Here is a 24,072-nt window from a genome sequence, read left to right on the forward strand (position 1 = left end):
ATTCAAGACAAAAGTCCCATCATGCTGGTTCACATGAAACAGGAGTGCAAAATAAACTTAAACTTGAACAATAGTGCGGAAAAGCAGTTACATGTAACAAGGAAAAATAGAACTTGGAGTGAGAAGGAAAAAGGAAAGGAAAACCAGCTAATTACATATAACATGTGATGGCCGAGGAGGAGGAAGGCTAGATCAAGACTTCTGAGCCAAAAGCCATGATCCAGCATCTCCCCCCACCGTAGGCTGTGTTCCCCTCACACAAACCTTGATTCAGTGCCCTCTCCCGCATGGCTGCCCAGCCCAACCATTATCTCTCCAGTCTTCCCCTCCCTTTCCCCAGCTCCATCAATTTCTCCTCACCTTATTGCTGCCACTTATGCACCATCTACCACTGCTTCCAGGCCGCTCTGTCTTCTGCCAGCCTGTGCTGCTGTCCTCACCGATCCTTTCGGTTTGTGCTGCCCAGCACAAACCAATGAACGAGATCAACCTGTAGGTTGATCTCGTTCATTGCAACATCGGTCTCAGTTTGCGCCAGCTGGCACGTCCTGTAAAGCTGGAGCAGGGACAGCAGCATGGGCTGCCGTTACTCCTCTCTAGGTCTTAAGTCGTGCGGTACCCGAGGTGTGGTGGGTGCAAGCACACACGCCTGCTCCTGGTCCGTTACATATGCCCTCCCCCTCTTCCCAAACTATGGCCATGGCGTTCTGGACTGTAGAAGGCTGGCAGGTCAATCAGCAAGACAAGGACTTTGTAGCAAGGCACGTTGGCTCCCTCTGTTTTATTTCTCAAGGACTTCTAGGAAAATGTTTCACGGTGGCGAAAAGACCTGTAATGAAAGGATGAGATTGGAGCTATTGCGAGAACCTAAGTCAGTGAGAAGGACTGAGTTCTTAGTGTGGCCCTGAAGACTGGAAGAAAGCTGAACAAGGGGAAAAGATTTTGTCCCTTGTCTTTTATGACCAAAACTATGATTTCCTGCCACTTCTGGAATGGAAAAAAATTCACGGAAGAATTTGTGCTAAGAGAACTGGGGAAATTTATCCCAGTTTATCACTTTTGGCCAAAAGGGCTCCCAGCATTGTTTAGCAGCAGGATTTAGCTTGCACCATTTATTTTTCTGTGAATTTTTTTTCCTTTTCGGAGACTGCATTAAATTTAAATTCTGAGGTAAAGGATGCACTCTTTCAAAAATGTGTTGCTGCAAACTGACGTGCAAACTTTCAGGACTTTTGTATGCAAAATTAACTTGCCCACAATCTTAAGACGATGAGAACTTCTTCTATTATTATAGTTTGATATCTCAGAAATTTTAAAAGATGCCAACATTTATGTGAATGGTTTTCTTACTATGGAACCATTTTTACTCCAATGGGAAAAGTCAATATGACAGGAAGAGCTGCACTTACAGTCCAGGATGGACTTAATTGGCCATCTGACTTCTTTGAAGAGCTAGTAGGTTACTTCCATGGGGCATCTTGTGACTATCATTTTTTTAGATCTTTTTAAACTCCCATCATGGGCTAGTCCAGAAATTGTAGTGCTTTGTTTACCTTTGAGTACAGCTCTCAAATTTCCAGCTGCTATGAAATGGGGTTTAAAAAGTAAACAAGTCTGGTCCTAAGCCACACAGGAGAGACATGAGTGAGTTGGCAGGTACCATACACTCTTCCATCCTCTCGGATGCCTGTAGAATATGGTGGACGTTGAAGCAAGGTACTGTAGACATAAGATGGACCATGCTTCAGAAGAGGCATGCAAATGACTTCGGGCACATATTACTAACGCCATTCTGCGTAGTCTTCTCAGGTACCCCCATAGCATATCTACTTTCCAATATTATCAAAGCCCACCACTCAGCAGCACCAACCACATGTGCACCTTGTAGGCAACAGCATGGTCCGACCTTTATTTCTTGTGTAATATGAGGAGCAAAAAGGTAAACATTAAGGGGAAGATTTTAAAAGCCCTACGCGCGCCGAGCCTATTTTGCATAGGCCCGGCGACACACACAAGCCCTGGGATGCGCGTATGTACTGGGGCTTGAAAAAAGGGGCCGGGTGTGGGGGCGTGACCAGAGGCCTCCATAGGGCCTCTAGGTCGGGGGATCGTGGGCCGGCCCTGCCCATAGGCAGGCGCAGCTTGCAAAACAAAGGGGGGGTGGAGGGAACAGGGAAAGCCATTGGGGCTCCCTTAGGGCTCGGCGCGAGCAAGGTGCACAAGTGTGCACCCCCCCGGCGCACGCTGACCCCGGATTTTATAACATACGCACGGTTGCACGTGATGTTATAAAATCGGGCGTAGATTTGTGCGCCTGCACGTACGTCTTAAAATCCTGCCCTAAGTATATTCTTCATTCAGTCTCCTGGAGATACCATGTCACCTTAAGAATATTGTTAATTGATCTTAGTTTTGGAGTAATCCTGTTTCTTTGTAGCAGCAATAGCTTAGCTTTGCTGGTTTACGTGATCTTTTTGTCATATTTGACAGGGGGATCCTGGTGAGCGTGGCCCTTTGGGACCTCCGGGATCCAAAGGTTTTCCTGTAAGTAAGAATTAAGGCTTCATTTCAGAACATTAGGGGAATCAATGGACTGAGGCTTAAGTTTGCATTTGTTGGCAGGGTCCACCAGGTGGTATGAAAGGAGAGAAAGGAGAACCAGGAGAAGCAGGCAAGAGAGTAAGTAACCAGTTCAAAATTTCCTTAAACAAAACCGATTGTGAATGACGCAATGCTGATAACGTGGCACCGTGTCCTTATGGGTTACTTTTAGTATAAATATTTTGTTTTGGAAATGGGTGAAAGCATTCAAGAGCAATATCGACTGCTGTATTCCTCCAAAGAAAATTATTCTGTCTAGTATTTATAGGGAGACTTTCGGCTCTTTGCCAATATCCACCTCCCCTGATCATGCTGATTACAAACAGAAGATCCTTAAGCACCACAGTGCCTTAGGATGGAAACTTTTAACAATCAGGACTGGCCAACCACCCCATCCCCATCTCCTCCCTGCAACCATTTTTCACCTTTCCTGCATCATGGGCTGGCCTGGAGGTGCTGGTCCTAGCACACCTTAACTTTTTGTGATAAGCTGATCAGATTACGTGTTCACTGAACTTTTCAGCAAATCTCATCTAAACGGGACGTGGCATGCAAGCATTTCTCAGATGCTGGACGTCACGCCTGGGAACACAGGCCTGCTTTACTAAGGAATGGGTCTGGGTAGAGTCACTCAAGAAACTGCCCCTAAGGCCCAAGGCGATGAACAGACACATTTAAACAAATCAAAAATGTGTACATATTCATGACAATATTGCTTCTCCTTTCCTCACGGTGCCCTGTTAGCCCGAAACTTTTGGCCTCATGCTCTCTGTTTCTATATCCCCAATTCATTGTTGTATGTAAAAGCATTTTTGCTGCATTCTGTTATCATGTAAACCGATGGGATGTTCCCAAATAAATAAATACATAGATAGATAAATAACCCCAACTAGTTGTCCTATCCCAGTCGGACAAAATCGCAAGAGCAGTAGTTCTCAACAGCATCACTTTGCCTTCAGACTTTATTTTGTGCATTTACTTTTTAAAGGGAAAACTTGGCAAGGATGGTGAGCCGGGCCAGCCAGGCTTGGAGGTGAGTTGTCTCTTGTTTCCATCGCTAGGGTCGTTTTTCAGTAGCTTCGTTGAAGGGATTGTGAAATAACCTGAATCTTCGCCCTCTTCTTCCTTCAAGGGCTTTCGTGGTGACCCTGGTATATCCGGTTCTCCGGGGAGACCTGGGGAAAAGGTGAGCATGGGTTTTTTTTCTTTTTTATCTGCTAAGCATGCATTTAATATTGCTGGTTAATTTTCAACATCCTGCACCATTTCCAATGTCATTAAGAGCTGAAGTATGTGGTGCTCGGCGACCCAGTGCCTAGTCTGGTTTTCGCCTGCAGCAATGAGCACAAAGGAAGTCAGGGCAAGTTAAATGGAGGTCAGCAGCCTCATTCCTCTCTGCTGTTCCTTGCCTAAAGGGTTAAAATGAAAGCTTTCACCTACCTTTTACACTATATATGCACTGGGGTGGTGAGCCAGGATGAGAAGAAATTTTAAAGCCTCCTCACCAGCAAGGATCAGTCGCTTTTTAATGTATTCCCTATGCCATGGAGGGTTTGCTGGGGGGACAGCAGAAGATTTGCAGCTAACTGTCCAGAAAAGCTTGTGTGGAGTAGCATGCCGGGACTTTCTTGTGGAAATGTAGGCGCTGCTCACGTTGTCTTTGCTTTGCTCATTGGTCCGAAGCGTTGCAATAGTGCCTTAATGTCCGGAGAGCGGGGAATGATTTCTATTCATATCTCTCCTTCTTGCCTATACAACCACATCGAGCTCGAGGATTATCCCACTTGAAAGGTACAGAGACAGTTTGTGCATGAGACTTAACAGAGACGAGAGCACTTGGGGCACCAGGTGGAATATGGTTTGAGCAGAGCAACAGAGGTAATGGTGAACATCGAGCATTAAGAAGAACTGGGTATATTAGTTGGTAAACTGGAAGTGAGCGCACAGAGCCAAGCGACAGCAGCATTCATCGGCATGCCTATGTGAAAGAGAGAACATGTGTGTATGTGTGTGTGATTGATTGAGAGCCTGTGAGAGAGAGAGAGAGCATGGGTGTATGTGTGTGTGATTGAGAGCCTATGTGAGAGAGAGCGAGCATGTGTGTGTGATTGAGAGCCTATGTGAGAGAGAGAGAGTATGTGTGTGTGATTGAGAGCCTATGTGAGAGAGAGAGAGCATGTGTGTATGTATGTGTGTGTGTGTGTGAGATTGAGAGCCTATGTGAGAGAACATGCTCACACGCATAGTCATAGTCTCTCTTTCCTCATATATATATACCGGTATATATATACACACACATGCTCTCTCTCTCACATTCAGACCCTCACCAAATACAGAATAAAGTCACCATAAAGTACTAATACAAAGATGCAGACAAAAACTGAACTGTAAACCATAACAAGCCAGAGTATGAATGCAGTGCAACAATGGAGAAACAGAAACCTGACAATTTCTCATAAAAATCAAACAAAATCAAGAAATATAAATCAATAGAAGTAAAACCATACTAATAAAAAGAATATTTCAAAACAGCTGACAAATAGAATAATATCCAATAATATAAAACTCCTACAAGACCGATAAAATATTTAAAAAAGCAGACACATATCTCCCAATACTTAAAACAAACAAAACCTGTTGTCCATACCTGGGATCTTTCGATTTCCAGATACCCTGAGATAGTTGTGGATTGGCAGGGGAGAGGAGGAGGATTGTTCATAGTCTCTCTCTCCTCATATATATAGATAGATGGATATATGGATATATATATGGAATGTGTTCTGCATGTGTGGTTGAGGTTAAGTATTCTGCTGATGTGTCATTTCTATGTAGGGATCTATAGAAGCTTGGTTTGTTCTGTTTTCCTAATAGGAGGTATATTGATGTTTTAGGGCCTGGTGTAATGTTTTGTAGGGTCTCCTTTTTTTTTATGGGTTTGTTACTGTTTGAATGCTGGCAATTAGTGCTGTTTTGGAATGGGAGGTTTATTATATTGTAATTGTAATTTAGCTTGTTCATGGCTTTCAGAGGACCAAGCCCACACCCAACATGTTACAATTCACCTAATACCATATTGTGTTACTTTCAGGCAGGGTTTTCTGGTTGATACCACAGCTGGGCATGTAAATATATAGCATACATGCTGTTGTGATATTTTTACTTCAGAAGACCGCACTTTGTGTTTTTTTCATGTAAAATCTTTTATTATAAGTGCATAATTTGAAATTGTGTAGGGAGAGGGCTGTGGTAGGGGAAGGCTGGGCACAGAGCTGTAAGATTCACTTAGGGTGCCTAATACCCTTGCCCTGACCCTGATTAGAAAAAGAATACAAATTAAAATGTAAAAACAAAAACAGAATGAGGAGGGGCCAGCCCAGTAATCGTTTGCTGAAGGCTGCAAAAAGGTTAGCACTGGCGATGCGCTGGTGGGGTTCCCGTCCCTCCCCCGGGGAAGAGACCCCCGAGCAGTGGTGCCGTGTGGTGATGCGCTGGTGGGGTTCCCGTCCCTCCCCCGGGGAAGAGACCCCCGAGCAGTGGTGCCGTGTGGTGATGCGCTGGTGGGGTTCCCGTCCCTCCCCCGGGGAAGAGACCCCCGAGCGGTGGTGCCGTGTGGCGATGCGCTGGTGGGGTTCCCGTCCCTCCCGCGGGGAAGAGACCCCCGCGCGGTGGTGCCATGTGGTGATGCGCTGGTGGGGTTCCCGTCCCCCCGGGGAAGAGACCCCCGAGCGGCGGCGCCGTGTGGCGATGCGCTGGTGGGGTTCCCGTCCTTCCCCCGGGGAAGAGACCCCCGCGCGCCTCCCCCGGGGAAGAGACCCCCGCGCGGCGGCGCCGTGTGGCGATGCGCTGGTGGGGTTTCCCGTCCCTCTCCCCGGGAAGAGACCCCCGCGCGGCGGTGCCGTGTGGTGATGCACTGGAGGATGATGGGGGGAGCCGCTGAACACTTTGTGCAAGGGGATTGAAGCATATGAGATTTTAATAAATATATAAATACATAAATAAAAATTGCCCCTCGCTATGCCTCTGTGACTCTATGGATGTATTGCTGGGACCCCACAGGGATCTGGCGAGGATTTTATTTTTACATATTTATTAGGGTAAAGCATGTATACGACGGGAGACAACGCATTCCTTCACATCCAGCTTCCAGAGCAGCAATATTAATTTACAGCAGAAATAAATAAAGCATAGCAGTCTCTCAGCTTTTCATGAGTAATTTCTCATCTCCCGAGCTTACTACTAATCTTTTTGTTTCATTTTTGAAAACAATAAACTATAGAAAATCCTAGAAGGAATGAGGGAGGAATGGCGAGAGAATTAAGGGAAGGCAAAGGTGAAGACAGGAGATCTACAGAGGTCCCTTGCTTTGCATCGTCCCAGGATAGGTCTCTTTCCGGCGCGTTGCTGGGGCAGATCACAGCACTGCTGCTGAGAGATGAATGGGGAGTGTGTACAAGCCCAGCACGGATTCCTCCCCGAGTCCCATGGGAGGTCACTGCACACGTCTGAAAAGCTTTCTGCGCCATCAGAAGAAGAAATTGGAAGGGATCTAAATCAGGGGCGGGGTTATAATGTGTGCAAGCTTTAAGGGGAAATGCTGAAGTTTTTCCATTGCCGCAGAACTGACTACAGACTCCCCTAGATTTCCAGGTAGCAAAGGTTGCTGGGTAATCAGGAGCTGCTTGGCCTTTGCAGACCTTTGATCTTGCTCTTTCACCCTAGCATTAAGCTGCTCCTTTTATTTTGGTCTGATGAAGGAAATCTAGCTCCTGGAAGTTGCTCAGAAACATGTTAAGTTAATTTAATAAAAAAAAATGATTGCCTACAACTTTATTTCAGCCTAACTCAAGTATGTTATCTGTAAACCGATGTGATATCATTGATCTAGTGTGGGTATATAAAAATGTATAAATAAATATGTGAAAACTAGGCTGTAGCTTTCTGAAAGTGTCTGGTAGCTATTTTAATTCTAAATTACTGTTTTGAGGTCACGTTTCATAGAACCTTATTTTGTATTTATTTTTAGGGTGTGAAAGGTGATCCTGGCTTCCCAGGCCCTCCTGGACGTGTGAGCTATGTTTTTTTTCCATTTTCCTTTTACCCCAGCTTTCCTCTTGGCCTCAATGTGCTACGTCTTCGGAGATCACTGGCCATTTTATATGCATTACTTTATACAACCCATTGCTTTTGAATACCTCCAGAGAGGACTGCATGCTTTCTGTTCATCTGGCTGTGCTTAGTGATTATGCACGTGCCAAATAAATAACTGCTGGTTGGTAAAGTTTATTGCTGTTGTGTGCAAGCTCCTGCTCTAGTTATGACTTCATGCCATGAGCCTAGGTAATAACTAGGAGCGCTTACTTCAATAGGTCATTACAAGACCAGGGCCAGATGGAGCAGGACCGAAAGGTAACCCTGGGTTGCCAGGACTTCCTGGACAGAAAGGAGATCGTGGACTACCTGGTTTACAGGGTCCTCCTGGCATACCAGGGCCCCCAGGTAAGAGCACACTGACTGACACAGGAGACGGAGCTCTTGTTTAAAAAGAAAGCAAGAACGCTGTTACTTGCTAATGTGATCCTGCCATTTCACTGAAGCCATTGTTTTTAGACCAATGTTCCTGTTTTTACCTTTATTTTTCATTTATTGGGGATGTGCATTCGTTGCTCCATTCGTTTCATTCATTGCGGCAGTACACACGTACCTTGTGCATTTATAGTGCATGCGTAACTCGTTAATAAACATAGGCGTGCACTACTGTTTTCCACGCGTACTATAAACGCACGAGGTAGGTGGTGTACCACCGCAACATATGAAGCAGCAAATGCACCTCTTTAGCATTTATTATGTTATTCTGTTACATTGTATTTGTTGTTTGACATGTTTTGGGGTTTGTTTTTTTTTATTCCATCTTGTACAAAACTTAAGGACAGGGAAATAGAACTTTATAAATAAATAAATATTTATTAGCAATGGCTCCTTCTAACTCCCGCATGAATAAAGCTGTTTATGAAAATTCAACTCTGGTACTCCACTGAAGGCATAATCACATTTGCGTCAGCAACTGTCGCAGTTCCAACCCATACCATGGGCAGGAAGTGTAATGATGGGCTTTGGCCATCGTCAAGGACTCTTGTTAATTGTGTGATGTCAGAGATTGGTATCGGGTGACATGGAAAGAAACATCCCAAGAATGTTGAATGAAAGAAGAGCCAGCAATAATCCCATTTGTTTTGATCCTCTTTTGTAAATATCATGTCTTTGCCCCAGATTTTTAAATGGGACTTCTTGGCTGTTTATATTTTATCGAGACTTTGGTTTTAATTACTGTGCTGACCATTTTGGATACCGTTGTAAAATGTTTTAAGTGGGCCCATCAAGTCTCCTCAGTGCTGTCTACTTCTATTTAATGTTGTAGTTGAGTTGCTATTTCACAGTGCATTATTATTATTTGTTTTGCCTTTTCCTAATGGTAGGCCCAAGACAAATTACATAAAGTAACAAGGCACTGAATACATAATTGATACCTACAAATATAGTAAAATAAATATAAGGTAGATTTCTGATAAATATATAGATGTGAGTAAGAATAAGGAAGTGTTAGGATTAAATTGCATATATATATATATTTAAGAAGTAAGTTAAACACTATCAATGTGAGAGAGATTGCGAACCAGTTGGATAGAGGCAGCCCAGATATGGGCAAACATTGTGGGTTGCATGATCAGAAAGACATCTGGTGGACTAGGATGAGTCTCTGTTGTAGAGTCTAGGAGAAGGCTTGTTTAAACAGCCAAGCTTTGATTTACTTCTGGAAGACAGGGTAGGGGAGCAAGTTTCCCGATACAGTGGTAAAGGTAACTTGCCCCATATTTTAGGGGCAGAATAGCTGTACGTAAGAACAAGAAATTGCCATACTGGGTCAGACCAAGGGTCCAAGCCCAGCATCCTGTTTCCAACAGAGGCCAATCCAGGCCATAAGTACCTGGCAAGTACCCAAAAACTAAGTCTTTTCCATGTTACCATTGCTAATGGCAGTGGCTATTTTCTAAGTCAATTAATAGCAGGTAATGGACTTCTCCTCCAAGAACTTATCCAAACCTGTTCATCTGAAGTCAATGGAGGGGGAGGGTAGAAGGGCTTGTTGGGAGGACTGAAGTTCCCTTTTGGGGGTGTAGAAGAACACAAGTTGGGAAAGATATTGGGGGGCCAGTTGATTCACGCATTTGAAGTCAAAGAAAAGTGTTTTAAATTGTATCCTTCTCTCAAGCGGGAGCCAGTGTAACGGACCCAAAATTGGCATAACCTAGTTGGTGGATTTGGCCCCTTCCAAAAGTCTAGCTGCTGTGCTCTGTAAAAGTCGGTGGTATTTGAGATTCTATTGTGCAATGCCATGGATCAGAGAATTGCAGTAATCGATGTTGTAGGTGATCAGTGAACGTATGACAGTAGCTAGATCGTGTTTCTCAAAGTAATTACACAGTTTACAAATCTGGCGTAGGTACGTAAAGGAGGTCGTCCCCCACTGCTGAAACGTGAGTTTGCATTGTGAGATGCTGGTCAGGTTGGATCCCCAGATTACATATACAGAGTCTTTAGATTGTAAGGAAGTTCCTTATGCTCAATCTGTTTACTCTGAATGGCATTTTGTGTATTATTGCTGTATGCTAGATGTGTTATTAACTTGTGCCTTATAAGATTTTTCCCTCTGTAAAATGTACTCTGCTTTGTACGAGCCGGGGTTGGAAAAAGCAGAAAGGTGTAGGTGGGGAAACATGGGGAGCACGAGCACATATACTGTATGTGCTACGGACATCTACCTCCTATAATAGGGCAACCTAGGCAACTCTTCCTAACGTCCAGGTGCTGTCCCCTTTCTCAGATGTTTCCCTTCTAATTCAGGTGTTCACTTCTTATACTCGTCCAGTACTTGTTTGTTCTGACACTGCTTATACAAAATTGACCACCCTGCTGCAGTAGCCAACATGAACCAGTGTAAAAGTGCGCTATTTTCCACATGAACCGAGGAATGTAAGCGTGAGGGTATACGAGGCTGTCATGCCCAAAGGGGGAGGGTCAATGAATTGTTCTACACAACATAATTAGAATGGAAAACTACTTCCCCATTTCAGGTTTTTCCAATACTGGTCCACCTGGACTGAGTGGCCTTCCAGGAGAAAGAGGACATAAGGGTAACGCTGGTGCACCAGGAATTTCCATACCAGGCCCTCCTGGAGAAAACGGACAGCGTGGGTCGCCTGGGCCTCAGGGTCCCCCTGGACTTCCTGGAGCGCCTGCTCCTTCAGGTATGGATTAGTTCAGGGGTTTCCACAAAAACATTATTTGGTGGCCACGTTGACAGTTTTCCTGAAATACTCCATTAATGTTAGCGGATTCCTTCATCCATTGTTGCAAAATAAATTAAAAGAAAATCTATTGAAGGTCGCAACGTGAGAGAGACTGGACTAGTGACTTCAAGAATATGTAAACATCTGGAGTCCATCTGAGATCCCGCAATTCTGAAATTGCAAGATCTGTGAGTTAAGTAATTTCACATAAGCCTCAGGTGGATTGCTTGCCCTACGTGTGCAGGAGCAGCATACAATCCAAATGCAGGGAAGGTACTGCCTGGGAGCACAGAAAAGGGATTATCGAGGATGGGAAAGGCCCTCCGACTGCACTCCCTATTGAATCAGCTCGCCATCGTGAAAGGCTGAGCCACGAGGAGGCTACGCTACAGGATTTGATGGTGGTTGTGTGGGTCTGGGAACCCAGTGGTTCTGAACTTTTAAAGGCCACTTGAGCTCTCATAAAATTAACTGTCGCAATAACTCTCAAGCTACCACAACGTATGCAGCTAACGTTTTATTCAGAATTCACAGGATTGCAGAGAGTCACCCAGGCAGACTCTTCCCCACTTCCTCTTCACTCATTTCCAGGCAAAAGTGTCAAACCCCCCCCTACGAGGAGAGTCCACAAACTCCCCTAGCATAAAACGTTAAGCTTGCCTGGGAACTGACACCTACCCACTCTAGCTGCATCTAGGAGCAGATAGGTTTCCATATGGCGATGTAATTGCTATCTAGAAGAAAATGGGCCTCCTGAATTTGATGCTGATAACGCCACATTTTGTGTACGGGGAGGAGAATTACCAGCAAGTTTTACATATAACGCTTTCAAGATGTGAGGTGTTCAGCTGAGGGCCTGCATTGATATCCTTGCAGTAGATCATGCTTTCTTTTCTTTTTTTTGTAGTTGGGGAAATATGCCAGCCCGGATCGCCCGGCCTTCCAGGACTTCAAGGAGAGCAAGGCTATACGGGGGAGAGAGGACATAAAGGTAACGCTCTGTTTTCCCCTAGCAAGGCAGGATTATGGGAGGGACCAACCAGGCAATTGGGCGCTGGAACCATCAGACTCCTCCCCCCTGCACGCTGCCACTACACTAATGATCTTCCGCCGAGTGCAGGGAGTGGGAGCCAGATGGAGGCAACCAACGCAAAAGAGAAAATCTGGTGAGGTTAGGGAGTGCCAAATTACTAGCCTGCCCTGGGTGCCAACATGACTTAGTCCGTCTCTGTCCCTTAGTGTGTTCCGAAACATAGGACGTCATCAAATAAAGCAATCTGTCTGCGGGATCTCTAGGTGGAAGCATTCTGATGTTTTGTACCAAGTATCCCAAATGAATTGGTTGATCCTCCTTTCCCAAGCACTGTTGGTTTTTGTCCTGTTGAATGAGGGTGGAAGGGGAAGGTGAATAGTCCCATGGAGTTAATCAAATTGCTTGACTTTTGAGAAGTGAGGTGAAGTGACGTAATATCAGTCCCTGGAAGTCCATCACTTTTGGCTATCACCTTCGCTGAATGTATCGGTCAGAAAATGCATTACCTTCCAAACTGAGGTGTGTTGTCCAGCTTCCATTGTGGTGGCATACAGAACCTACAGTGAACTTAGAATAATGGTGAAGGTCCATAGGACTCTAGCATTAAGAAGTTAGCTAATTAAAACCTTCAGAAAGGATTTTATTTTTAGCATTACTGTTTCCGGGTTAGTTCCATCAAAAGGGCTGGAAGGCAAATACAGTTTTGCAGATGACATGAAAGTGTACTGCAGAAAACGAGCAACCAAGTGACTAGCAGAATAATAATAAGTGCACCTTAAGTATCCATCTTGAATATTTATGGGGAAATCCTGATGCTTGTTGCCATAGGTTAATTCTCTGAGTAGACTGGTGTAAGACCCCCCCCCCCCCCCACACAACTGGAAATGTAGCAAGTCATTTTGAAATATATTTCCCCCAATCCATAGTATATATCTATATGTTCTCATTACTTTACACCACTTCCCGTTAGTGTCTGATAGTGCTAATTCTCTTTGCTTCCGTATGTAGATTGATGATAGATCTAAAACTGAGAAGCATGACAGCCTTTCAGGTATCTTGATGGGCTCTTCAGACAGTTTTTGAATGTTGGCTTGTGTAGCACTCTGGACAGTTCATAATTCAGTTACCCCATCTCTGCATCTAATGTAATTTTATTTCATTTTTATTCTTTGTAGGCGAGAAGGGAGATGTCTGCTTGAATTGTATAGGAACCGGGTTTCAAGGCCCTCCAGGAGAACCTGGACTCCCGGGAGCAGCTGGCAATCCAGGTAAAATGGAAATCCTGCCCTGTGGAGGCAGAATGGCCGTTGATGGGTAATATTACTTTCTGGGAGGATTGTGTGGACTTGGATAGTCTGTTAGTGGTTTAAATGTTAAGTCATTAACCTTGGGTTCATCCTTCCTCCTTTTTTATGGCAGACACAAAAAGGGGGGTTTGAATTAGCACAGGTTTGAAACTTGTGAGCAGTAGTGCCAAGCATCAAGGCCTCAGTTCTTCCTGTCGACCACTGGCACATCCCACTTTTCTTGTTTTATGACTACGTTTTCAAAAGGTTGTAGGCTGAGGGGTCTAAAATAAGAATGCAGACGTGCAAAGGGACCAGCTGGGGACTCTATCAATTTTCAGTCCACAAGTTAGACACCGAAAGTTCAACCTCAAAAAAAAAAAAAAAATGTGAGAGAGGTTTGGCCTTGAGCTCATTTTCCGCAGGTTAGGGATCTGATTGTGTGCATAATCCTAAGCAAAGACTTATCCACCATTCTGACAAATATTCAGATAGTTATAGATGATTATCATGTCTGTATCCAGATATAGATTAGTAAATGTTATGGGTTTTTTTGCAAAACATTCCAATTGCCCAAATCTGAAATCCAAAATAAGACCCCAAATTTTAAAGGAAAAAGAATGATTTTCTGAACAAAACCTTTTTTCTTTCTTTACATATTTCCGGAAATAAATAAAATCCTATTGCAGGATAATTGAAGGCCTTTATAAATATAATGCAGATAGATATCATACACACACATTATTTCTTTTCAGGGTCTCCTGGTTTTTCTGGACCGAAAGGTGATCCGGGACTTCCTGGCTTGACTGGTTCTCCTGGACCCCCAGTAAGTACATTGTGATTTGGGGAATTTGTCATACAAAGCGGGACTCTCTTATTCTTGGGAGGGCTGCAGCACTGGTATCCTGCAGGTTTACCCAGAACTCTGGACGGGTGGTTTTTCTCCATCTAATGTGCTTTCTTCAGGGAATAACTCCGGTTGTACCCACCCTGTTGAAATTTAGCCTTGGCACCTGTTTACAATGGTGGCATTTTAGCTCCTCGCAAAGAAAGCACCATAAGACATGCATTTCTGCAGCGTACAAGACCCCGGCTTATCGTAGCATCTTTCGCCCTCAGTTGCAGCGTTTCCTTGCATCAGTAGGGGATGCCTGAATTCCTTCTATGTGCCTTGTAAACCTGGCTTGATGATTTTTCTGGGATTTCTATTTTCCCTCTTCTAGGGCTATTCCGGAGGTCCAGGGACTCCTGGCCGCCCAGGTCCTAAAGGTGACCCAGGGGACGTCATCGCTGTTTCAGGACTGAAAGGTGACAAAGGGGACCTCGGTTTCCCAGGCCCTCCAGGTCTTCCAGGCCTAGAGGGAGCTCCCGGACGAGATGGAGCACCAGGTTTTCCGGGATCTAAGGGTGAAGCTGTGAGTAATACATTTAGTTTTGACTAGCACGGTACAGAAATGGAATTAGAATAGACAGAGCTCCTGCGCCATTAGAGTAAGTATGTGGAGAGAGATGGACTATGGCTTGTGGAACTGGTTGCTTCCTTAAATTAGATATAAAATAGGACCTGGCTACGTCAGCTAAGTTAAACCCGGAAAGTGATGCATGTATATTTATTTATTTCTTGGGTTTTATATACCGTCATTTGGTGCAGTCATCATATTTGGGTTTTAGCAGCTGTGAAGCTAGTACTGTGCATTTTTTTTCATTTCTTCTGTAAGGGTGGCTTTGCCTTGAAAGGAGAAAGGGGTCTTCCGGGCGATGCTGGTGTTCCTGGACTTCCTGGTGACAGGGGACCCGTGGGGGTTCCTGGGTTTGGGCCGCAGGGTCCCCCAGGGGACAAAGGTGCTCAAGGAATCTCCGGTCGTGCAGGTGCACCGGGAGCTCCAGGTTAGTGATGCCAGCTCTTTCTGGTAATGGTGGATTTTGCCTTGTTCTGGTTTCCAAGCTTGCCGTTGGTGTAGTGCGTGTCCTGAGATGCATGTCCCTTTGTCTGGAAGGGCACTTTACATGAAGTTCATGTCCTATTTCCTGATGGGCTCCAGAGCATTTATCCGGAAGCTCAATTGAAAAGTTAAGAGGGGTGACCTATAGTATTTAGGTAGCTCCAGCGACAGCGTCAAATATGGGCCAATATTGACGGTTCCAACTGAAAAAAAATTGTATCTCCCCCTCCCAAAGAGACACTAGGGCCAACAGTTTTATTTTTTTTTTTTTTAAAGCTGCCTCAGAAAATCGCAATCCCTCCCCACGGAGGTTTGCATATATTTCTTTCTGCTGTAACATCAGTACCAAGCTGACTCGTGATACCATCCTAAACAGAGATACAAGTCTATTTTGTCACAAACCATCGCCTCTTCAAAAGCCAGCAGTTCTTATGGCTTAAGCTGGAGGGAGTAGGTCTAGGTTGTATGTCCTTGTATGCTTGTGCGTTTGAGGAAGTTTGAAACCTCACGGGTTAGGTAGGTGGAACTAATTTGCCTTTTGTCCCTTGATGCTAAGAAAGATGGCTGTGGTTTAGGAAGACTGTGTGTAGCCCAAGAATGACGAGCGATCCGATCTTTGCGAGGGGGTGTATAAGCAGTACAAGTAGTTTCTTTCATTTTGGGTGTAAAGCGATTTTCACCCTAATTTTAGGATGATTTAAAGAGTGGCTCCAGAGCTGTGGATGCAGTGGGGGGTTTTTTCAATGTCTCCGCCAGGGGCAGATTGCAGGAAAATATCAGCCCGGGGATTTTTTTCAAAACCAGCCCATGGGGTATCTGACTCACTCATATGCTTACCTCACCTCGGTCTAATACAGGCCATCATTAAATACAGAATAAAGACACCATAAAGTATAAACATAAATGTGCAGACAAAAATTGAACTGGAAACTGCAACAAACCAGATTATGTATGCAGTGCAACAATGGATAAATAGTAATCATTCCACATAAAATGTCAAAATAAATCAAGAAATATAAAATATATTAGTAAACCATACTAAACAAATGAACAAATATTTCAAAACAGCTGTTAACTAGAACATCCAATAAATAAAAACTCATTGGGAAATATTTTAAACATTTCCCAAACATCAATAAAATATTTCAAAATAACAGCACATCAAACAAGTAATAAAAATTTTTTAAAGTACCTCTCTCCATACCTAAGAATTTTTTATTCTAGTCACCAAAAAATAAATGTGTGGACAAAAACTGAGCTGGAAACTGCAACAGGCCAGACCCTGTATATGAATAACAAAAACATTTACCATTCCTCATAAAACATCAACCATGTTCCAGTTCGATGTAACAATTTGTTCTACTGTAAACTGGGGTGAAGGCTAACTGCTAAACCTCGGTATATAAAAGTTCTAAATAAATAAATAAATAAAATCAGTCGGAGGAAGTTATGTCATCCCTTGAGAATGGACGCCTGAGCTTCCTTCTCCGCTCCCCTTTACTGGTAAATCAAACATTTTTCCCCATAATCGAGGACTTTTCAGACGAAAAGAACCAGATATATCAACATTGCGCTCGACAAAAATGACCAGCAAGAAAAACCAAGTCTATTTGACTCACTTTATGTTCGATGTGGGCGGATCAAGATATGAGGCCTTGAGCAGCATGGTGGCCTTGGAGGAGGCTGAAGGTGTTGCCCTGGCGTAAGAGCTATTGACACAGATAAAGATGAGTCTGTAGATACGCTAGCAAAGCAAGATTTTGACAGCTGGTTCCAAGACCTTAAACAAGATATCCAAACGTTGAGGGAGGACTTCTGTTTGCCATAGCTGACCTTCGCACGGACCTGATGGATCTTGGAAAGAGAGTAGAGGACGCGGAGGCAATGTGGAAAAGCAAAGGACTAAGTTTACAAACATGGCAGTAGCCATAAATGAATGCCATTAGGAGCAAGAGAACATGTCTTTAAAAATAGAGAACAGGTCACGTAGGTCTAACATAAGAATATGGGGATTGCTGGAAAATCCAGAATATGTAAACACTATGGAAGTTGTCCACAGGATCTGCTCCGCCTTGCTTACCGCATCAGAAGACTCAGGAACGGATTCCATGCATGCAGGGGTGGTGATCGAGAGAGCACATAGAGCACTAGGCCGAGCCCTGCAAAATGTCCCCAGAGACATAATAGTGTGCATGCACAGCTTTTTGGTTAAGGAGAAGCTTATGCACTGTGCCTGGAAATTGGCACCTTTTATGTGGGAAGGACATGAACTCTCCATATTTAATGATATTTCATCCGCAACATTAAAACCATTAACAGTGCTTTTGCAAAAAGAACATATCTGGTACCGGTGGACCTAGCCTTGGGGGCTGGCGTTTACAATTCATGGGATCACCTCCAACATCGACCATTGAAGAGGCCTTCACAATTCTGTCTGCAGCAGGAATATCAACACCATATTTAGAAACTCAAACTGAACGAGATGTTGCGCCAGTGGCACCTAAATGGAAGAGAGCCGGGCTAGGTGGGTGACGTCTCACTCGTCATTCTGGTGGTCAGACAGACCAAGCCCGAGGAATGCCACCCTGATACAATGGACTCTCCTCCCTTGAGCTGAGCAGGGGAGCTTTGGCTCTGGCATCGTCATCAGGTGTCTGAGTCTCCATCTCCAGTTGCTGCCCTTTGCCCTCTCTCCCCTGCTGCTTTTAACAGCCCAGATATGCATATGTAAACAGCTCATGCATAATCAAGCAGCAGGATGGACAGGGTTGTTTCTTCATTTCAGAGTGCTGGTCCCCCTTCTCCATCAGGCGGGGGGGGGGGGGGGGGCACTGCTCCTGCTGCGTGCCATGTCAGCAATTTTCTTCATTTCAGATCACTGACCCCTCTCTCCCATCAGGGGTCAGTGCTCCTGTCCGATGAACTGTCCTTACTCTGTTTTTCTGCTTTGGGTGGATTAAGTTTACAGTCAAAAGTTCCTACTCTTGTTTATGGAAAAAGACAGACCTTAGAGGGACCTTGGTACACAGCTTGCTGGCAGAACAAATAACTCAGCCATGAATTGCTTCTCCAGGTCAAAGTTCATCTTCATCGCCTCTGTATTATTTAGCTGGAATATAGGTCTGTGTCCATATTGTGGTCAGAATTCATATTTTGTTGCATACAGAGGTAAAACTTCTCATATCTCCTACAGTCACCTACAGTATCTTCCTCTTTTTGTTATCTTATAGTTTATGAATGTTAACCTTTTCCTCCTTAACTTTTCAACTACTTCTTTAGAAAACCAGAAGAATGCTGAGCTGCATAGAGTGAGGAATAACCAGTAAGAAAAAAGAGGTGATAATGCCCTTGTACAAGTCCTTGGTGAGGCCTCACCTGGCGTACTGTGTTCAGTTCTGGAGTCCGTATCTCAAAAAGGATAGAAACAGGATGAAGGCAGGTCCAGAGAAGGGCGACCAAAATGGTGTGGGGTCCGAATCAGAAGACTTATGAGGACAGGCAGGGGAGATATGATACAGACCTTCAGATATTTAAAAGGTTTCAATGATGTATGATCCTCGAACCTTTTCCATTGGAAAGCAAACAGCAGAACTAGAGGTCAAGAAATGAAACTCCAGGGTGCACAACTCAGAACCAACATCAGGAAATATTTCTTCAAAGAGAGGGTGGTGGATGCCTGGAATGCCCCTCCAGAAGAGGTGGTGAGGACAAAACAGTAAACAAATTCAAAAGGACATGGGATCCCTAAAGGCGAGAAGTGGAAATGAAGGAAAAGGTGCATGGGGGTAACCTGCATGGAGCGGCAGCTACTTCCTCCTAACAGAAGGCATGGGGATTACTACCCTTAACCAATTAGCTTTTATTTTTTTTGTATTTAAAGATTTTTATTAAGGAAAAGTCATCCACAATACAGTGGCGTATAAACTGAGACAATACATGAATACCAAAGTGCGAACGAAGGCTCATAACAGAACAATTGGATAACCCTCCTAGTACATAATAAGAAACCTCCAATCCCCCCACCCCCCCTGGCAACGAGTATCACAAAATAACATAAGAAGAACAGTACAAATAGGAAAAGAAGAGAATTAGCTGAAGCATCCTATTATGTTGGTGCGAAAATCAGTTATCACAACGGTGAGGGAGAGAGCAGACAACAGCTAATAGCCCCATCGCTCCAGTGGTCCTGCTCAAGGAGTCAGAAATGACAAAAGAATGCACAACACACAATGATGTCAGTGGAAGGTCTCAAGCCACTGAATGTAAGGGCCCCATATGTTGTAGAAAACACCCAGCCGGTTATGATGTACAGCCGTGAGTCTACCCAATTGATAATAATTATGTACTCTAGATTGGACTTGAGCTAAACTGGGGAGATATCGTCTGTTCCAATGCTTGGCAAGCTCTGTCCTAGCTGCAATAAAAACCTGTTGGGCAAATCTTTGTTGGTCTTTGTGTAATTCCGTTAGGGGGAGGTTCAGTACAGCATTCCAGGGGTGTACTTGTAACTGAACCTGCAACATGCTAGAGAGCCAGTTTGTAATCACTGGCCAATATTGAGTGAGTTGAGGACACTGCCACCAGACATGAAAGTATGTTCCAGTCTGCCCCACATCCTCTCCAGCAATGGTCAGAAAGAGAAGGAGCAAAACAGTGCAAGCGCACCGGAGAATAATGCCATCTATACAACATTTTGTAACAGTTCTCCTGGAGCCCCGAGGAGATGGAACATTTGTAAGCATTGATAAATACACTGTCCCACTCCTCCTCCTCAAGAGGACGGGCAAAGTCCACAGCCCATGCCTCCTGCTGTCGGAATAGACCCTGGGTTCTACCATTCAATAAGGAATAAATCTTAGTAATAACACCTTTCATGGAATGAGCATTTATACAAAGATGTTCAAATAAGAGCCGGTAAGCCGAGCAGTGCCCCTTCTGGTAGAACTATGTAAAAAGTGATAAATCTTTGCATAAAGTAGAAAGTCCACATTTACCAGCTGGTAGTGAGACTGTAAGTCAGTCGTAGACATCATCACCCCCTGGGACTGGACATGCTCCAGTCGATAAATGCCTGCTTTATACCAGAGTTGAGAGGCCGTAGAGGAAACAGCTGTTGGAAGGATAGCATTGGTGAACAGGTGAGTGAGTATAGTGTATGTGCCAACCCCCACTAAGCATTGTTTCCAGAGCTGCCAGATTTTCAGGGTGACCTGTAAAGTCGCAGGAAAATAAGGAAAGAGCCCCCAGGTAGAGCGAGGCTGCCAGGGCAGTGCGGATATTGGCATAGAGCCAATGAGGGCTTGTTCTAAAGAGACCCATCGTGGAACAGCCTGAGTCTGATGCATGACCACCAGTGCACGTAACTGTGCTGCACAAAAGTACCAACTCAAGTTAGGCACTCCAAGTCCTCCCCGATTCTTTGGTAAATATAAAGTGGACCGAGCAACCCTGGGAGGCCTCTTACGCCAATGAACCCAAAATCAACTGTTGCCACTGCTTTAAAATGCTAGTGGATAGGTAGATGGGTATAGTGGTGAAAAAATAAAGCAAGCGGGGCAGAAAGTTCATTTTAACTATGGCAATGCGGCCGAGCCATGTGTGCGACCAATTGTCCAAATTTCCCTTTATATTTTTAATGAGAGGGACGTAATTTAGCTGAAATAGTTGTTGCGATTGAGCTCCTATACGGATCCCTAAATATTTCAGAGCCACAGCTGCCCATTTAAAAGGAAAGACCGGAGTAAGAGATCCAACCTCAACCGGAGTGAGGGTGAGATTTAGTATCTCCGATTTATCATAGTTGACCTTTAAACCAGAGACAGCAGTAAAACATTTAAGTTCACGCATAACTCCCTGTAAAGAGGAATAGGGGTCGGATAAAGTAAACATAATATCGGCGAACAAAGAAATTTTAAAATGGTGCCCACCCCGCTGTATACCGAGTATATCATCCGTTTTCCTTATTCGGGTCGTGAAGGGCTCTAAGAAGAGGGTGAAAAGCAGGGGCAACAGCGGGCACCCCTGCCTCGTACCCCTTTCAATAGCAAATGGTGACCCATAGCTTCCATTGGTCTTTACCCGGGCTTGTGGCTGGTGATATAACTTAATAATCCAGTTTATGAATTGGGAGCCAAAAGACATGTGAGACAGGACTTGAAATAAAAAAGGCCAATGAACTAAGTCAAACGCTTTTTCAGCGTCAAGCGATAGTAATACCGCTGGGACATGGGTATGCTGAACATAATCAACAATATCTATAATACGCCTAACATTGTCCGCGGCTAGTCTTCCCGGCACAAAACCCACCTGATCTGCGTGCACCAGCAAGGGAAGGAACCCATTTAATCGAGCGGCCAGTACGCGGGCTAGTATTTTTAAATCAATATTGATTAAGGAAATGGGTCTATAAGACCCGCACTGGGTGGGATCTCGGCCTGGTTTAGCTATCACTGAGATACCAGCCGTGTTTGCATGTAGTGCTATCTGGTCATCTCCCCTCAGAGAGTTAAACATGTCCGTGAGTGGGCTGGCTAATGTCATAGAGAAGCTACTATAATAGGCTCCTGTAAGACCATCCAGGCCTGGTGCCTTCCCTGGCTTTAGAGTCTTAATAGCTGCCAACACTTCAGAAATCTCTATGGGGCTGTCTAAATAAGCCTGCTGGTCCGGCGTCAGAGTGGGGAGGTCCACCGAGGCTAGATAAGTAGTTATGTCAGAAGCTGTGATGTCAGGGTCCCCTCTATACAATTTCACATAGAAATCTGAGAACACTTGCCGAATCTCTTTCGAGTCAGTAACTAGAGAACCTGTAGCGTCGTGGATTTTAGGCACAAGGGTCTGAGCGCGAGCCGTCCTCAGTTTCTGAGCTAAATAGCGTCCCGCCTTGTTACCCCCTTCAAAATATTTCTGCTTTAGTAAAGTGAGATGGTGACTAATTGCCGAGTCATCCAGAGATCGCAGCGAATCTCTGGCCTTCAGTAGTTTGTGATAGATAAGAGGGGAGCTGGTGGCCACATGCTGCTTGGACAAATCAGTAATTTCTGCCAACAAAATCATTCGGGTTCTATCCCGCTCCTTATTACAGTAGGCAGATCTAGCTATAAATAAACCCCGAACCACGGCCTTAGAGCACTCTCAGATATTAGAAGGTAGAGTGCCAGCGACCTGGTTATGGCGAAAGTATTCCTGCAATTGCTGCGTGATACTGTCCAAGAAGGCCTTATCTTTCAGTAAAGCATCATTCAGTCGCCACGGTCGAAATCCCTTATCCAAATCCCCAAAGCGTACTTCTAGCCAAATAGGAGCATGGTCAGACCAAGTTATAGGTTCTATACCAACTCGAGAAACATTAATTTGAAGGGGGGAGGAGACAAATAAGTAGTCAATACGGGAGTGTGTACCGTGGGGCGCCGAGTAGAAGGTGTAAGAGCGTGAGTGGGGGCAGCGTTGCCGCCAGACGTCCACCAAGCTCCATCTGTCCAGTAAGGACTGCCACTCCCGTCCCACCCCAGTAATGCGGAGAGTTCTGGATGAGCTATCTAATGTAGGTTCCCTAGTAAGGTTAAAGTCCCCACCCAATATTATTTCACCCTCACTATGGAGTAACAACATCCTGTCAATATCGCATAAAAATTGAGTTTGGGAGGTATTAGGTAGATATACGTTAAAGAGAGTGAAAATGCCAGAACCAACTCTAACTTTAAGCAATATATAGCGACCAAGAGGGTCCAGATGGTGAAACAGTACATCATGTACCAGAGAATTGGAAATAAGAATACCCACACCCGTATACCTACATGTCTTAGTACTGGCAGTCCAAAAAGCAGTGAAGGCGGGAAATACTAAAAGGCGCTCATGATGCTTGCGGATGTGGGTTTCTTGAATAAAGGCTATTGTAGCACGTTGGAATTGTAATTCTTTTTGCAGCATTTGGCGCTTGCGGGGGGTATTAAGTCCCTTAACATTAAGGGATAGAAGACGGGTAGCCATCATAAGACATGCAAGGTACAGGATCCCCCATGAAGAAACAACCAGTAAACAGGCCACAGAGCAGAGAAGCCATATATCTGAATGCCCCCTCCACCGACAGTACAGACAGTTAACATAATAGTGCTAGCGATTACTGTGCAGCAAGAAAAACAACAAAACCCGTTGCCACCCTTGTCAGTCCCATTATATCCCGGCTGGAACCTGCGGGATATTGAAATCTTCGGGAGCTTGCACATCCGGGCTGGGACAGGCAGCACAAGTGCAAATAACATCTCCCGCCCCCTTGTAACAGTTAACTGATGCGATGAAGAAAACCCAACTGTTTATTTGTTGAAAACATACTAGAACCGTTGCGCCGTGACATAGGAACAAGTTAAACATCGGTATTTAACCAAATACCAACACAGAAGGTCACCGCTGCGTACAATAACGTTAGCAAATCTCCACGCCCCAGATCAGGCAGGCTGAGGTCCTATCAGCCCTGTTCAGCTGCATGGGATTGAGGAGTAGAGGGCTGGCGGCAAAGACGCTTGCCTCCTTTTTCTGCACGCTGCCACCGCGGAGCGGTGTCAAGTTTAGCCGAGGTCGACGCCATCTTAGGTGCCTGGAAGTTGATAGGCAGTTGGGCTTGCTTGAAGGCTTCAGCGGCATCAGCGAGCGTTTTCATGCGATACGTGGCCCCCTGATGTTGAAAATTGAAGTGCGAAGGAAAAAGCCATCGATATTGAATGGAAACAAGAGCGGAGGTGGCCAGTCACCTCTCGCAGCTCATAGCGCTTCTGTAAGTCACAGGCGCTAAATCCTGAAAGATGGCCAAAGTGTGATTATTCCAGTGTATATCTTTAAGTTGGCGCGCAGCTTCATATACCTTTGTT

The 24,072-nt window shown here is 44.7% G+C and overlaps 1 protein-coding gene across 5 annotated transcripts in view; it reads left to right on the plus strand.

Moving 5' to 3' along the window:
* Nucleotides 1–24,072, plus strand: part of COL4A5 (collagen type IV alpha 5 chain) — a 346,840-nt gene that overhangs the window by 183,638 nt on the left and 139,130 nt on the right. For all 5 annotated transcript variants that reach the window (XM_029607613.1, XM_029607611.1, XM_029607615.1 and 2 more), the window contains exons 14-25: nucleotides 2,491–2,544; nucleotides 2,623–2,679; nucleotides 3,590–3,634; nucleotides 3,734–3,787; nucleotides 7,625–7,666; nucleotides 7,968–8,097; nucleotides 10,731–10,904; nucleotides 11,854–11,937; nucleotides 13,155–13,247; nucleotides 14,021–14,091; nucleotides 14,489–14,680; nucleotides 14,984–15,152. In XM_029607613.1, coding sequence (XP_029463473.1) covers nucleotides 2,491–2,544; nucleotides 2,623–2,679; nucleotides 3,590–3,634; nucleotides 3,734–3,787; nucleotides 7,625–7,666; nucleotides 7,968–8,097; nucleotides 10,731–10,904; nucleotides 11,854–11,937; nucleotides 13,155–13,247; nucleotides 14,021–14,091; nucleotides 14,489–14,680; nucleotides 14,984–15,152 — 1,165 coding nt within the window. The remainder of the gene's footprint in view (nucleotides 1–2,490; nucleotides 2,545–2,622; nucleotides 2,680–3,589; nucleotides 3,635–3,733; nucleotides 3,788–7,624; nucleotides 7,667–7,967; nucleotides 8,098–10,730; nucleotides 10,905–11,853; nucleotides 11,938–13,154; nucleotides 13,248–14,020; nucleotides 14,092–14,488; nucleotides 14,681–14,983; nucleotides 15,153–24,072) is intronic.

Source organism: Rhinatrema bivittatum, chromosome 6 (assembly GCF_901001135.1).
Source record: "Rhinatrema bivittatum chromosome 6, aRhiBiv1.1, whole genome shotgun sequence".
NCBI classification, from domain to species: Eukaryota; Metazoa; Chordata; class Amphibia; order Gymnophiona; family Rhinatrematidae; genus Rhinatrema; species Rhinatrema bivittatum.